The sequence below is a fragment of the Lissotriton helveticus genome, chromosome 3_1 (assembly GCF_964261635.1).
Source record: "Lissotriton helveticus chromosome 3_1, aLisHel1.1, whole genome shotgun sequence".
NCBI classification, from domain to species: Eukaryota; Metazoa; Chordata; class Amphibia; order Caudata; family Salamandridae; genus Lissotriton; species Lissotriton helveticus.
The window spans coordinates 1103717575-1103732868 of NC_136061.1; the positions used below are offsets into that span (position 1 = coordinate 1103717575).

Consider the following 15294-nt stretch of genomic DNA (forward strand, 5'->3'; position numbering starts at 1 on the left):
GATGTGGAAGGCTGTGACTACCTTGGGCAGGAAAGAGGGTCGCGTCCGCAACACAACCTTGTACCGATGGACTGAAAGGAAAGGAGGCTTAGAGGAAAGGGCCTGGAGCTCACTCACTCTCCTGGCAGAGGTGATGGCAACCAGGAAAGCGGTCTTCAGAGTAAGTAGACGAAGAGGACAGTTCTGAAGCGGCTCAAAGGGAAGAACAAGGTTCAAGTCCCACTGAGGCATCCTGAAAGGGACTGGAGGAAACATATGGGTGATGCCCTTTAAGAAACGATTTACAATGGGGGACTTGAACAACGAGGGCTGATCAGGTAGCCTTAAGAAGGCGGAAATGGCCGAGAGGTTGCCTTCAGAGTGCCCAGAGCAGAGCCCTGCTGGGCAAGAGAAAGAAGAAAGAGGAGAACCTCTGAAAGAGGGGCAGAAAGGGGATCCACAGCCTTTGCTGTGCAGCATGCCACAAACTTGTTCCATCTGCAGGCGTATACCGATTTTGTGGCGGGACGCCTGGCTGCCAGAATGACATTATAGACTTCAGGAGGCAAGTCAAATGGCCTCAACTGCCGCCGCTCAATCTCCATGCATGTAAATGGAGACTGGACAGGTTCGGGTGGAAGACCATCCCCTCTTGTGGCGACAGAAGGTCCTCCTGAAGAGGCAGGTGAATCAGGGGATCGACAGACAGGCTGAGTAGCTCGGGATTCCAGAACCTCCGTGCCCAGTCCGGAGCCACAAGGATGACTTGGGCCCGGTCGTGCCTGATCTTCTTCAGCACTCTGGGCAGAAGTGGTATAGGCGGAAAGGCGTACAATAGACCGCAACTCCACTCGCGACGAAAAGCGTCGCCGAGCGAGTGCCCCCTTGGAAATTCCAACGCGCAGAACTGATGACATTGCACGTTCTCTTCTGTGGCGAATAGATCTAACCAAGGCTCTCCCCACTGCTGAAAGAGGGCTTGCGCCACGTCCGCGTTCAGACGCCATTCGTGATCCATCATGCACCGACAGCTGAGTTCGTCCGCCATGGCGTTCAGGGAACCTGCCAGGTGTTGAACCACCAGGGTCACGCCCTGATGTTCCAGCCACTACCAGAGGCGCAGGGCCTCCTGGCATAGGGTCCATGACCCCACCCCGCCCTGTTTGTAGCAGTACCACATGGCGGTGGTGTGGTCCGTGAACACCTGCACTACACTCCCCCGGACAGAGGGGAGGAATGCCTTAAGTGCAAGTCGGATCTCCCGCAGCTCCAGAAGGTTGATATGGAGCTGGGATTCCGCCGGAGACAAGAGGCCTCTGATCTCCGCCTCTCCCATGTGGCCTCCCCAGCCCTGCAGGGACGCATCCGTCACAACTACGTGCTCCGGTTGGGGTAGGGAGAGGGATCTTCCGCTGACCCAATCGCGGTCCATGAGCCACCACTGTAACTGTCTTGCAGTGCCCGCCGAGATCAAGACATGGTCGGACAAGTTGCCCTGATGCTGGGCCCACTGAAACTTCAGGTCCCACTGCAGAGGCCGCATCCGCCACCTGGCATGATGCACCAGAAGGATGCAGGAGGCCATCAGCCACAGAAGCCGCAGCATCAACCTGACCGAGACCCGGGATAAAGGCTTTAATATCGGAATCAGAGCCTGAATATCCCGAACCCGCTGTTCGAGAGGATAAACCTGAAACTGCGCCGAGTCTAGAACCGCTCCGATGAAGAGGAGCTTCTGAGAGGGGCACAGGTGTGTGACTTCGGCACATTGATGGAGAACCCCAGCAGGTGCAGGAGGTCGGCCGTAGTCTGGAGGTGGCTGACGACTGTCTGGGGCGAGCCCGCCTTCAAAAACCAGTCGTCGAGGTAGGGGAAGACTGAAACCCCTAACCTGCGCAGATGAGCTGCGACCACCGCCATCACTTTCGCGAACACCCGTGGGGCGCTGGTAAGGCCGAAGGGGAGCACGGTAAACTGAAAGTGCTCGTGGCCTACCGTGAACCGCAGGTAGCGCCGGTGGGCCGTCAGGACGGGGATGTGGAAATAAGCGTCCTGCAAGTCCAACGCTACCATCCAGTCTCCTGGGTCCAGGGCAGCTAAGACCTGAGCCAGTGTCAGCATCTTGAACCACTCCTTCCGGAGGAAGCCGTTGACGTTCCGCAAGTCCAAGATAGGGCGTAGGCCCCCTTTGCCCTTCTTGGGAACCAGAAAGTAGTGGGAGTAACAACCACACCCTACTTCAGGCCCAGGAACGCGCTTTATGGCCCCCTTGGCCAAGAGGACTGCAACTTCCTCTCGCAGAAGATTCAAGTGATCCCCCGACCCGCGGTGGTATAGCTGGAGGGGTCACCTCGAAGGGGAGGGAGTAGCCCCTTTGGACGATTTGCAGCACCCACCTGTCTGAGGTGATGTTGCGCCAGTGGAGGAGGTGATGGCAAACCCTGCTCCCCACTGGCATCTCATGGGCCTGAAAGCTCGGACTAGGATGGCTTTGAGGCGGATGCTGCGGGGTGGATGTGGACTGGCCGCGCCGTTGTCCCCGGGCACCGCCACGGCAGTTACCACATCTGCAACCGCGTTGGGTGGTACGTAGTCTGCGGCCCGTGGCTGGCAGGACGTTTGGGGGCGCCCCTTCCTTGGCCACGAAAGGGACGAAAGGCAGCAGATTGCTGACGCAGGGCCGACAGGCCCAAGGACTTGGCCGTAGCCCTGGAGACCTTAAAGCGCTCAAGGGCACTGTCTGCCTTGTCGCCAAAGAGGCGACGGCCATCAAACGGCATGTCCATAAGGGTGTTTTGGACATCAGCCGAAAAGTTGGCGGACCTCTGCCAGGCGTGGCGACGAATCGCCACCGTCGTTGCCATCGCTCTACCTAGCGAGTCCGTGGTATCCAGTCCACATCTGATGGAGTACCGTGCCGCATCTCGACCCTCCGCAAGGACTTGGGCGAGTTTAGTCCGGGCCTCCTCCGGACATTGTGGCAGCACGTCCGTGACCGTGTCCCACAGAGAGTGGGTATAACGGCCCAAAAGGCACGCGGTGTTAACTGACCGCAATCCCAAACTCAGGGAGGAGAACATCTTTTTGCCATATTGCTCGTACCTCTTGGATTCCCAATCGGGGGGAGCCGTCAGGAATGCGGTCTGGGAGTTAGAGGCCTGGATGACCAGGCTCTTCGGGGTGGGGTGGGTGGACAGGAAGGAAGGGACACCCGTAGCCGGGCGGTGGCGTCTGGCCACGTTCCTATCTACTGGAGGACCTGTAGCGGGCCTGGACCAGGTGCCCAGAAGAACGTCAGACAAGGCCTCAATAAACGATAACAGAGGCTCCGAAGAGCTTGCCTGCGGTTAAGGACCTCAGTGAGGAGGTTAGTCCTCACGGCCGCGACGGGGAGTTCAAGGGACAAGGCCTTGGCCGCCCGCGTCAACACCACACTATAGGCTGCCCCCTCCTCCGTAGCCACGGTAGGAGGGGAGACAAAACCAGTGTCTGGTGAGGTGTCCAGACCACTGGCGTCATCTAGCTCACCTGTCCAGTCCTGATAAAACTGGCACTCACGTGCCAGAGGGTCCTCAGACCGCTCCCAATCCGCCTCGCCACCCATCTCCTGGTATTCAGGGTCAAAAGATGGGGCCGGATCATAGAAGTAAAAATCTCCCATCTCAAACGAGGTCGACGCCGGAGGTGACACCCTAGGAGCCGGCTCCGGCGAGGTCATAAGGTCGACCGGCGACGACCCGGATCCGGGCCCGGATCTGGCAGAGTCCTGCGGCATCAGGACCGAAGTCGCCGACGGCGCCGGGGCTGAAGCACACGACGGCACCGGGGCCGAAGCACCCGGCCCGCTTGGGCTCCCAGTCGGGGCCGCGGGGCCCGAAGGCGCCGCAGAACCCGACAGAGGAGTGAGCGACCTCATGGCCAAGAGGAAGGAGTCAATCTCCTCCGGTGTCGCATTCTGCCCAGGGACCGGCGGGTATGGGGCAGGCCGCCGACGCCCGCGGCTCAAACGGAGCCGCATGGGCGGTGTCACCCGAACCCCCGGCCGCGTCGCGCGAGCGTCGGGGGGAGTCGGAAGAGCGATGTCGCCTCTTCGACTTGTTATGCCTCTTACCTAAGGACTTGGAGCTCGAGGAGTGGTGTCGATCCTCTGAGCCGTGATGACTCCGGCCTCGCGACCGGTCCCTCGACCTCCTTCCGGACCGGGACCTCGAACGGCGCGGGGCCGACTGCCGGAGCTCGAGGCGCTTGCGGGATCGCTCCCGTCTAGCCTTCGACGTCAAGGCCCGGCAGTCGGGGCACGACTTGTCATCGTGGTCGGGCCCCAGGCAATGAAGACACCGGTGATGGGGGTCGGTAACCGACATCAGTTGGTTGCAGTCGACGCAGGGTTTAAACCCGGGCATCCCTACCGGCACCATCGGAGTCGTTCGACTTCGAAAAAGATGATCAAAAGATCAAAAAGTTTAGTCAAAAAATGACTAAAGGTACCACTGTTCCCGGATCGGCGCTTGCTGGCGCGGAAAAAATAGGAACCAACGTCAGCGCGCGAGGGCGGCGTCTAAGTACTCCGGCGACGTCAAACCGGCGCCAACGACGCGGAGCCGCAGACGACGCCTACCGACGCGCAAGGGTACTGCTACACAAAAGTTTCCGGATCCAGTCTGACGCCTGGGGGTATTCTAAGGTAAGGAATCTAATACTAACCTGTTTCTTTCAGATAATAATATCAGCAACATGTTTCATATTTCTTCCTCTAATTCCTGGAAGCAGCTATTCTGAAAACAGTTTGCTCAACTTCAAATGTCAACAATTCGAAACCCTTTGGAGACTCTCAAAATCTTTCTAGTAAAAATTTCAAAGTAAGCTTTCAAAAGACTTTTCAATCAATTTGTGTGTCTGTCACATCTCCCGCCTACTGTATTTCAAAACCACAGCATTCAATCTCCATCACAGAGGTTCAAGACCACAAACTTTTAAAGAGAATTCCTGGAAGTGTTGCTGGCAGATAGTGAAGAAACTCAAATTCAAAGGGTTGCCTATGAGTAAGTTTAACATTTGTAAGTGAAGAAGTAATCGGTTCTACCAGAACCTTAAAACTAAAGCAGACAACCCATTTCCAACCTGCTACATCCTCGTTTTTACAAGCGCAAACCAGCTGCCAAAAACGTATGCGACTACCCCCGCCCCCTACCCCAAAAAGATGAACTGTGGTTAAAGTCACCCTAGACCACATTCTTATACATCGCTAATACAATTTTATTTTTCTACAGTACAAAGAACTATGATGGAGATGACAACTATGACGAGATGATTCCGAAACCCTATTTCCCACCGACATGCAGAAGCAGGAACAATCATACAAACGGAACAGAAACTTTTCTTTGTGCAAAAATGTAGAAAAATAAAAGTCACACCAAGCCCTCCAGCTGTAGCAAAATGATTAGCAAAATGTTGTGTTTGCTAACAATCAAACTTTAAAAAAGGATTATTCACCTACCTTGGGTCACACAAGAAGTCTGTATTTTCACCATCTGCTCTCCAAACAAGCCATTCTCTAAAGGATGGGTGGCAGAACATTCGCGTCTTGTCTCTCCTTCTGATCAAGAAACAGGAAAGCACCTCCATCCGCTGCTGAAAGTCCCTCCACTCATGCTCTCCCTTGACATATCCAGCATTAATTGCTTGAAATATCTGCTCATCAGTCATTGGATGAAGTGATGCTAAAGCCAAATTCAAAATTGGAAGAGCTCTCTCATAAGCAGAGTTCGTCATAAACTTCATGTTGCAATGAAGCAAGTAGAGTTCAGACAAAGACACAGGGACAACTTTGTAACTTGCACTTTTTATAACCAAATGTCCCTTTTCAAAAAGATCCAAAGTTAATTTGAGGTACAGGTAGGATCCTTGGCTTTTCATGACCAGATGATCACTCACTTTTCCAACAATAGCAGCATCTGCTTTCCCATTTAAAGATATATTATTCATGATATCTTCACTGTTGATTGTTCGGTACTGTACATAGGCGTTTAGGTCGGTGTAAATGTCTTTGTTCTCAGGAAATTCATCCAAGGATATCTTGAAAAAGGGCAGTGAGCTTGTTATTTCCTGGGATTTAAGGGACAAGAAAGTCACTTGTATGCATTTTAGTGACTGAGAATCCAGTTTTTTACCATCTGTGTTTGCAAGACAATGATAAAATTAAGCTCAGTTTATACACAGAGAAAGCATACAGTATAACGTATTCAGATAATTTCTGTAACTTTTCACTAAACATCCAGGTGACAGCCTGGCACCACAGAAGTGTGTGTGAGCTTTTGAAGCTCCACTCCCCATGTGAAAATCCTCAATAAATTCTGATTCTAAACAGAAATTAGAGCAGGCATAAATTCAGGGCCAGGAACCTCGCCTGGTATTAGATCCAGCAGAAAACTAGGAGTAGGGCATGGGAGAATAAAAACGCCAACTGAAAAGGGGCCCCATGTCATTTGGACAGCATATTGTAGTGATGAAGGAAGAGGGATTGCTCATCCTTAAAACAACAGCGGCATGCACACCAGAGAAATCAAATAAACACAGAACGTGGTCCATGTAAGCGGGTGGAGGTTGATCAGATGGCAGCAAAGAGTCAATGGTTAGGTGGCACTATAATGCAGCCGCTTCTGTGCAGCATGCAGCTTCTTACTTGTGAGGTTTTGTTTCCAGTTGGTTGTTAAAGTGACCACATATTGAAAAGGTACAATAAAGCATGTTGTACGGTATATACTGCATGCTGGAGAGACTCAGCGCTGCTGCAGTAAAAAAGTGAATGCCTGATCCAATCAGGAAAAGCAAAGAGGTAGGGAACATAGTGTGGTGGTTGTGCTGGCAATGATAGGTTCCCGGACAAAGGAAAAATAGTTAAGTGAAATAATGGATGCCCTCTGGGCTAAGAAAGGAATTTTAATCAGGAGTGGCAGAGGCAAAGATTAAAGAAAGAGTGTGCCAGAAATGTCTGACCCATTAGCCGGTTGCAGGTCAAGTGAACGAAGAAACAGAGAAAAAGAAACTGACTACACTAGGGCTCCCTTGACAAGTGAGGATGAGGCCACACCCTTTCCCTCCACACTGGGGTCATAGTTAAGGTCAGTAATGGACCTACATTTTTTACCTTGGCTCTAAGCTAATAAAGACCCAAAACGACAGAGGGAATCATACTACTACTTCCAATGTAGCATCAACTGTGCGAAAAAGTGGGTGAGACTGCGACACAAACTATGGCAACCTCTATGACCCCTGCACTTCAGAGAGGAACTAGAGAGCCCACTCCTAAAGCAACACTTCATCCATATGGAACCCACTAGATATTGGACTGAGGATACCTCCAAGCCTCTTCTGGTTATGGCGATTTCCTCGTCCCATATTCCCACCTTCGCATTCCCCTCCTTGCCCCTTGTATATTGCTCTGTAACTAGGCACTACGTACATACATTTGGCAAAAGGAGAATGTATTGTAATCACACAGTGGATAAAAAAATCAATACACACAGTGAAACAGCATAAAATAGTGAAATTGTGGGAGGAAAACTGTAAAAGCCATTTCACTGGGACACAAGAAAATGCTACGTTTTCTTCAACAGAGACTGGGATCTCTTCAAAATAATTATCTGTGCATCTGTATTCTTTTCCACTAAAACTCTGTTCCCTTCTAGAATCATAAGGGAGACTTGCTCAAAATGTTGTAGTTCCATTTAAACATATAACTTTTAAATTGCACTTAAGTGATGCAGAAGCAACATAAACCCTTTCCAAGGATAGACAAAACTTTTCACAAATGGGATCAAAATACAGATTACCTCCTCCGTGAAAGTAGATGAGGCACCAAAAAGATTTAAGAGACAGTAGTGGCTCTGGAGAAAAGGCAACTATGAGAATCTTCTGAAAGTCCCTTCCTCTTTCTCTAAGATGTGAAAAGGACTTCCTGAGATTAGCGTTTTGAAATTACATCAAAGTGATATAAACTACAACACCAAAAAGTAAAGTCAAGTCAAGTCAAGTCAAAGAATTTATATAGCGCACTACATACCCAGAGGGTTTCAAGGCGCTTAGGAAGGGGAGGAGGATTACTTGTCAAATATCCACGTTTTAAGTTGCTTTCTGAATGCAAGGTGGTTCTGGGTAAGGCGAAGGTAAGCGGGGAGTGAGTTCCATGTTTTAGCAGCCAGGTATGAGAAGGATCTGCCACCCATGGTGGTCTTGTTGATGCGAGGTACAATGGCGAGGGCTTGGTTGGAAGAGCGTAGTTGGCGGGAGGGGGTGTAGAAGGACAGTCGTGAGTTGAGGCATTCTGGTCCGATGTCGTAGAGTGATTTGTGAGCGTGGGTAAGCAGTCGGAAAGTGATCCTCTTATTGACGGGTAGCCAGTGGAGGTCTTTAAGGTGACCAGAGATGTGTTCGTTGCGTGGGATGTCTAATATGATCCTGGCTGAGGCGTTTTGGATTCATTGGAGTTTCTTCTGGAGTTTAGCGGTAGTGCCTGCGTAGAGGGTGTTTCCGTAGTCCAGTCGGCTCGTGATCAGAGCGTGGGTGACTGTTTTCCTTGTTTCGGAGGGGATCCAGCGAAATGTTTTTCTGAGCATGCGAAGAATGTTGAAGCAGGAAGAGGATACGGCGCTGACTTGTCTGTTCATTGAGAGTGAGGAATCCAGGATGACGCCTAAGTTCCGTGCGTGGTCTGTCGGGATGGGTGCTTTTCCGAGGGCTTCCGGCCACCAGGAGTCGTCCCATGCGGAGGGGGATGTACCTAAGATGAGGACTTCTGTTTTGTCTGAGTTCAGTTTCAGACGGCTTTGTTTCATCCATTCGGCAACTTCTTTCATTCCTTCGTGTAGGTTAGTTCTGGCGGTGCTGGGGTCATTGGTGAGAGAAAGGATTAGTTGAGTGTCATCCGCGTAGGAGATGATGTTGAGGTTGTGTTGGCGGGCGATGGCTGCGAGGGGGCTCATGTATACGTTGAAGAGGGTGGGGCTGAGTGAGGAACCTTGTGGTACGCCACAGATGACTTCGGTGGCATCGGACTTGAATGGTGGGAGGCGGACTCTCTGGGTTCTTCCGGTGAGGAACGAGGTGATCCAATCAAGTGCTTTTCCTTGGATTCCGATGTTATTGAGGCGTTGTAAAAGGGTGCTGTGGCAGACTGTGTCGAATGCTGCAGAGAGGTCAAGGAGGATGAGGGCGACTGTGTCTCCATTGTCCAGTAGAGTTCGAATGTCGTCTGTTGCTGCGATGAGGGCGGTCTCAGTGCTGTGTTTTGCTCGGAAGCCAGATTGTGAGGGGTCGAGGGATTTGTTGGCTTCGAGGAAGGCGGCGAGCTGGTTGTTGACAGCTTTCTCGATGACTTTGGCCGGGAATGGAAGAAGCGAGATGGGGCGGTAATTTTTGAGTTCAGTGGGGTCCGCTGTGGGTTTTTTCAGAAGGGCGGTGAGTTCAGCGTGTTTCCAGCTTTCCGGGAAGGTGGCGGAGTTGAAGGAGCAGTTGATGACGTCTCGGAGGTGCGGTGCTATGACGGAGTCTGCTTTGTTGAAGATGTGGTGAGGACACGGGTCTGTGGGGGATCCTGAGTGGATGGAGTTCATCAGGCGGATGGTGTCCTCAGTGGAGATTGGGTTCCAGTCGTTAAGGGTGTTCACGGGGGGAGAATGTCCAGCAAATGGTAGGGTGTGTTGGTTTCCGGGTTGGTTGTCAAAGCTGTTGTGGATGTCTGCAATCTTGTTATGGAAAAATGAGGCTAGGGAGTCGCAGAGGGCTTGAGAGGGGGTGATGTCGTTGGAGTTGGCCGAGGGATTGGAAAATTCCTTGACGATGTTGAAAAGTTCTTTGCTGTTGTGGGCGTTGTTGTCGAGTCGATCCTTGAATGCTGTTTTCTTGGCTTTTCGGATTAGTTGGTGGTGTGTGCGGGTGGCGTTTTTGAAGGCGTCCTTGGTGCTAGTGGTTGGGTCTTTTTTCCAGGCCTTTTCAAGGGAGCGGCAGAGTTTCTTGGATTTCTTAAGATCATCGTTGAACCATGAGGCCTTCTTGCTGCCAGGTTTGCTTTGACGTTTTTTCAGTGGTGCTAAGGTGTCGGCGGTGTTGGATAACCATAGGGTGAGGTTGGCGGCGGCTTCGTTAGCGTTAGAAGAGAGGGCTGTGGTATTTCGAAGGAGAGATGCGGAGATCTGGTCCGTGGTGATTTTGTTCCAGTTTCTTTGCAGGGTAGGATGGAGGTGGATGGTGGGTTTTGGTTTGTTGTAGGTGAAGTGAACGCAGCTGTGGTCAGTCCAGAGGAGATCCGTAGTGTGGCTGAAGGAGACATTATTGCTGGATGTGAAGATGGGGTCGAGCGTGTGGCCTGCGATGTGGGTGGGGGAAGTGACTAGTTGTTTAAGTCCGAGGTTGGCGAGGTTGTCCAAGAGGGCAACCTCGGACTTAAACAACTAGTCACTTCCCCCACCCACATCGCAGGCCACACGCTCGACCCCATCTTCACATCCAGCAATAATGTCTCCTTCAGCCACACTACGGATCTCAAGAAGTAAATGAAGTAAATAAAGTAGGAGTCTCTGCCCTTTCTTCCTGTCAGAAACAGTGGATGTCCCTAACCGTCTTTATCTCTACAGGAACACCTACTGCATACGGAGTACAACAGCCTGTATGACCAGGAACCTGTACGTAGTAATGCACATATAGCTCATACGGTTGTCAAAGAAATGAGGTGCTTCTTTGCCTCAACTGTAGAAGAAGCATGGAGGCCTTCAAGGGAGGCACACCAGTAACCTTGTACCACCCTCAATTCTAAAGAGTAAACAACATTTTAAAGGCCAGGAGACCTCAAAAGGGACAACTGTCTGCCATAGGACTCAAGTTCAAAGTAACTTTATTCGGTTTCAAAAAGAGAACCATAAAAGTGCATAAAATCAGCAGTAAAATTTATAATTTCAATGACCTGTTTACAAAACAACATGGAAGGCGAATCGTACAGTTCAATTGTTAAGAGGGGGATGAGTAGGATAAAAAGAATACAATCCTTAAAAATCAATCTTAAACTAGACACTTAGAATGTACGATGATGATTCTAGCTAATCCAGTTCAGCTACAACTACTAATACCGTTTCCTAATAGCAATTGCAACTTTAAAGTTGGAAACTCCAATGCATATATCAGCTGTAGCCAGAGCATGCAAATAATTAAAACCATCAATATAAAAACATGGCCTAATTTCTTTTCAAATCGGGACTAAAAATGTTCTCCTAGGGTCTTTATAAAGAGAGCAAAATAGCATAAATTGCGATGTTCTTTGGGCTGCCAAATTGTCACAAGGGCAGAGCACCAAGTGGTCTACCCACCCAGTTTGTTTCGGGAATGCTACTAGGAAATGCATAGTCAATAGACGGAATCTTATTAAATAAAAACGTGTCTGGATATTTGTAGTCAACGTTAAATAAAATTGTTGCTGAGTGGGGAATAAGCAAAGAGGGCCTGCTTCCTCAGGTTGAGAGTGGCGAGGGTTTGCCCCTGTGGAATGCACATCTTTTATGATCTTTTTCGCAATCTCATTGATACTGGCTGGACAATCAAAATAATGTCTCAGGCCTAACTTATAAAAGCTATCCCTGACAAATCGAAGCCAGGGAATAGTTAGTGCACCATCAAGGTTAAGAATCTTGTATAATCTCTATGGAGAATGCCAGCTCTTTCGATAACCACATTTTGGTCCATAAAAGTAAGAGGGCAATGTTTATACAATCTTCTACAAAGTCAAGCCCCAACTCCTAATAACAAAAGTTTGTGGGGGCACTATTTGGAATCATGAGTAGCCTTTTTATAAATGTATCTACATCATATGTTACCACAGGTAAGCATTTGGCTTTACAGAGTGTAACTAGCTCTGTCACCGGTTTATGTCCCAATTTGGAGGCAAAACAGAAAAGTCCCTTAACCACCCTACCTACGTTGTGCATCTTTGTAGTGACAAGCGGATCCCAATTCAGCTTATTGTTAAAAATATTAATTATTCATTTTATCAATGCTTTTTGCACCCACGGCATAATTTCTCGTCTTGATCTTTTTAGGCCCACAGACCATAACATAAGATTTTGTAAAATTAACCTTTAGGTCGAGTGACATGAAAATGCATTAAGAGATTTTTGAAGGCCATTTGCTGTTAGGGCCATTAAAACAGTATCATCCGAATAAGAAGCGGAACCTGGGTGCCCCCAATGCGTGGACAGTCAAGATCTTTATCTGACAAGAAGGCATCAAGGCCATTGGTGTAAATGGTACTGAGAGAAAAGGGGCTAAGATGCATCCCTGCCGGACGCCCTCTGTCGATGCAATAGGCCTAGTTTTTTCACCATTGGCGCCATATCTAATAGTTACAGATGTGGAGGTGTGAAGCCTACGGAGAAGAGAAATCAAAGGTTCCTCAACTCCCATTTTCCCCATCAGTGCCCACAGCTTATCCCGATTTACAGTATCAAAAGCACTGGACAAGTCCATGAAGGCCAGACGGATAGAATCCTTCCTGGCCTTCATGTACTTGCCCATAATCAGGGACAAGTTGAGACACTGTTCAGTAGTGCCCATGCCCCTCCTTAAGCCATACTGTTATCTTGCAATCACCCCTGCATCTGTTGCCCAAGTTTCAAGTCGAGCAAGGACAACCATTCCCTGCAACTTTGCTGTGGCATCAATAAGGGAGATTGGCCTATAGCAGGAAGGGTCACGTCTGTTACCTTTTTTTTTTCAAATATATGTTTATTCAAATTTTTGTTTTTGAGAAAGAAGGGCATGAAAAAACAAGGAAGCAGGAGATAGGTGGGAAAGAGACAGAGAAAGAGGAACAATCCGCCAAAGTACCCCACACAGGGGGTGCAGTAAGCATCGCCGTGGAACCAAGGGAACATAAAGGTAGAAGGGAATCACAGTATGGAATGTCACGGGCAATGCCCTTGTCCATCAGCCAATAGCAGGCGAAGCAGCGCCCAGTTCGCAGCATCCCTTCCATAGTGCAGAATCCGGAGTACCCAAGGGAGACTACAGATGCATACGGAAGCTGTATCCCCCTGGTCCACACGCAATGCGCGTTGCATTCAGAAGTGGAGAACAAAACCCCCCCCCCCCCCAACATCCCCAAATCCCCCAACCCCCCTCCCTCCCTCCAGTGGTGGCGATCAACAGTCAAACATCACATCCACATGCGCGACGGCGGTCAGACCTGGAAAAGGTGTAGTGCTCGAATTGACGAAGGGCAAACAGCAGAAGGCAGGCCCCTGGACAGGAACCTGACCAGCGGTCCCCACTTGAACATGAAATTCTTAAAATTCCCCCAAAAAAATCAGACATTCTCTCCATACTTAGGAGTCGCCACATCCTTGCATGCCACAGCGAGATAGCCGGCGCCGACGGGCTTTTCCAAGCGGCCGCCAGGGTCACTTTAGCCGCTCCCAAGCACAGCCATATAATGCGTTGATCAGCTCTGGTCTGGTGCTCCAGCAGCGGGTCTCTGAGCCCCAGTAGGACATACTCTATTGAGTTTGGAATCGGGTATCCCACCACGTCTTTGATGTGAGAGAGGATCTCAGCCCAGTAGGGTTGGATGGAGGGGCAGTCCCACCAGATATGGCGGAAGTCGCCCAGCATACCGCAGCCCCTCCAGCACTTGTCTGAGGTGGTCGGGAAGATCCGATGTAGCTTAGATGGATAGAGGTACCAGTCATACAGAATTTTTAAGTGTGCCTCCCTAAGATCAATTGAGTGGTTATGTGTTGCTACGTCCCTCCATAGGGCCCTCCATTCTACATCAGTGATGTTCCTACCTATTGTGGCTTCCCAGTGGTCCATGTAACGGGGGCGGGGAGATATCGCGGTGTCCAGCAACAGCCCATAGAGAAAGGAGATCGTCCCCTTCATAGTAGATGTGCGGAGAATAAAAGCCTCAAACTTAGTCAGTGGCCTAGTAGCAGCGTCGACCACTCCCGCCGAGGTCGCCCAGTGCAAGAGCTGGAGATGACGATAGCGTTCAGTGGGGGGGACATCGTAGTCCCGCATACAATTCTGGAAGGTGAGAGGTGACACCCCATGAAACAGATGAGTAAGGGCTCTGCAACCACCCTTCCTCCAGATGTCAAAAGGACCGTCGGTCGAGGCCGGGGGGAAGGCCGGATTAAAATGAATCGGAGTAAACGGAGACGGGAAGGTGGTCCACCGGTCATCGCTACTAATCGTGTCCCAGATTTTTAGAACCGTGCTGGTGGGAGTACTAACATATGCATTCTTGGGGCGGTCAGCCTTGGGTTTCCAGGCCAAATCCCAGATGGACCGTCCGGCTACACTTCGATCCATGTGGAGCCAGTGCTTCTCCGAGAGCTGCTGGGACCATTCTACCAACACCCGTAGTTGCGCAGCTTTATAATACAGGTGCATGTCAGGGAGACCCACCCCCCCATTCACACGTGGACGGCGCAATACTGCATATGAAAGCCGAGCCCGGCCGTTCTGCCACACAAATTTCAACATCATGGTCTTGAGCTGGCGAACGTAGGCCAAGTCCACCGGTATGGGCAGTGCCTGAAAGAGGTAGAGGAGTTTGGGGAGGAGGACCATCTTAAGCGCGTGAATCCTGCCCAACCATGATATGAACTTCGGCTTCCACCTCTCCAGCTCCGCGCGGATCGCCATCATCATCGGCGGAAAATTGGCCTGGAATAACGCACCCAAGGTAGAAGTCAATCTCACTCCCAGATACAGCAAGGAGGAGGTCGACCACGGCAGCGGAGTAATCGCTCGGACCTGTTGCACATCCTCGGGAGGAAGAGTGAGGTTCAAAACATATGATTTGGAGAGGTTAACCTTGAAGCCCGCCGCCTCTTCGAAGGCAGAGAGCAGCGTGTGGACATGTGGCAGTGACAGCGCGGGGTCTCTGACCGAGAGCAACACATCATCCGCGAAGAGCGTGATCTTATGTTCTTCGCCAGAGAAGGGGATGCCCAGGATGCGGTCGTCCCTTCGAATCGCAAGCGCCAGTGGTTCAATACTGAGAGCGAAGAGGAGTGGGGAGAGAGGGCAGCCCTGTCGCGTTCCACGCAAATTGCGAAAGCACCCGGATTTATGGCCATTAACTATCACCCTAGAGGTGGGGTTGCTATAATTAGCCTCAACCATTCTAATGAAAAGGGGGGAAAACCCAAAGGCCACCAGCGTGCGGTGGAGGAAGCCCCAATCGACACGGTCGAAGGCCTTCTCCGCGTCAAGCCCCACTAAAACTGCCGGCACATGAAATCTATTAGCCTTTTCAATCAGGTG

At 50.6% G+C, this 15294-nt stretch overlaps 1 protein-coding gene across 2 annotated transcripts in view; it reads right to left on the reverse strand.

Moving 5' to 3' along the window:
* TANC1 (tetratricopeptide repeat, ankyrin repeat and coiled-coil containing 1) overlaps positions 1 to 15294 on the reverse strand; it is a 770747-nt gene that overhangs the window by 222082 nt on the left and 533371 nt on the right. For both annotated transcript variants that reach the window (XM_078681701.1, XM_078681700.1), the window contains exon 13: positions 5477 to 6084. In XM_078681701.1, the coding sequence (XP_078537827.1) occupies positions 5477 to 6084 (608 nt within the window). The remainder of the gene's footprint in view (positions 1 to 5476; positions 6085 to 15294) is intronic.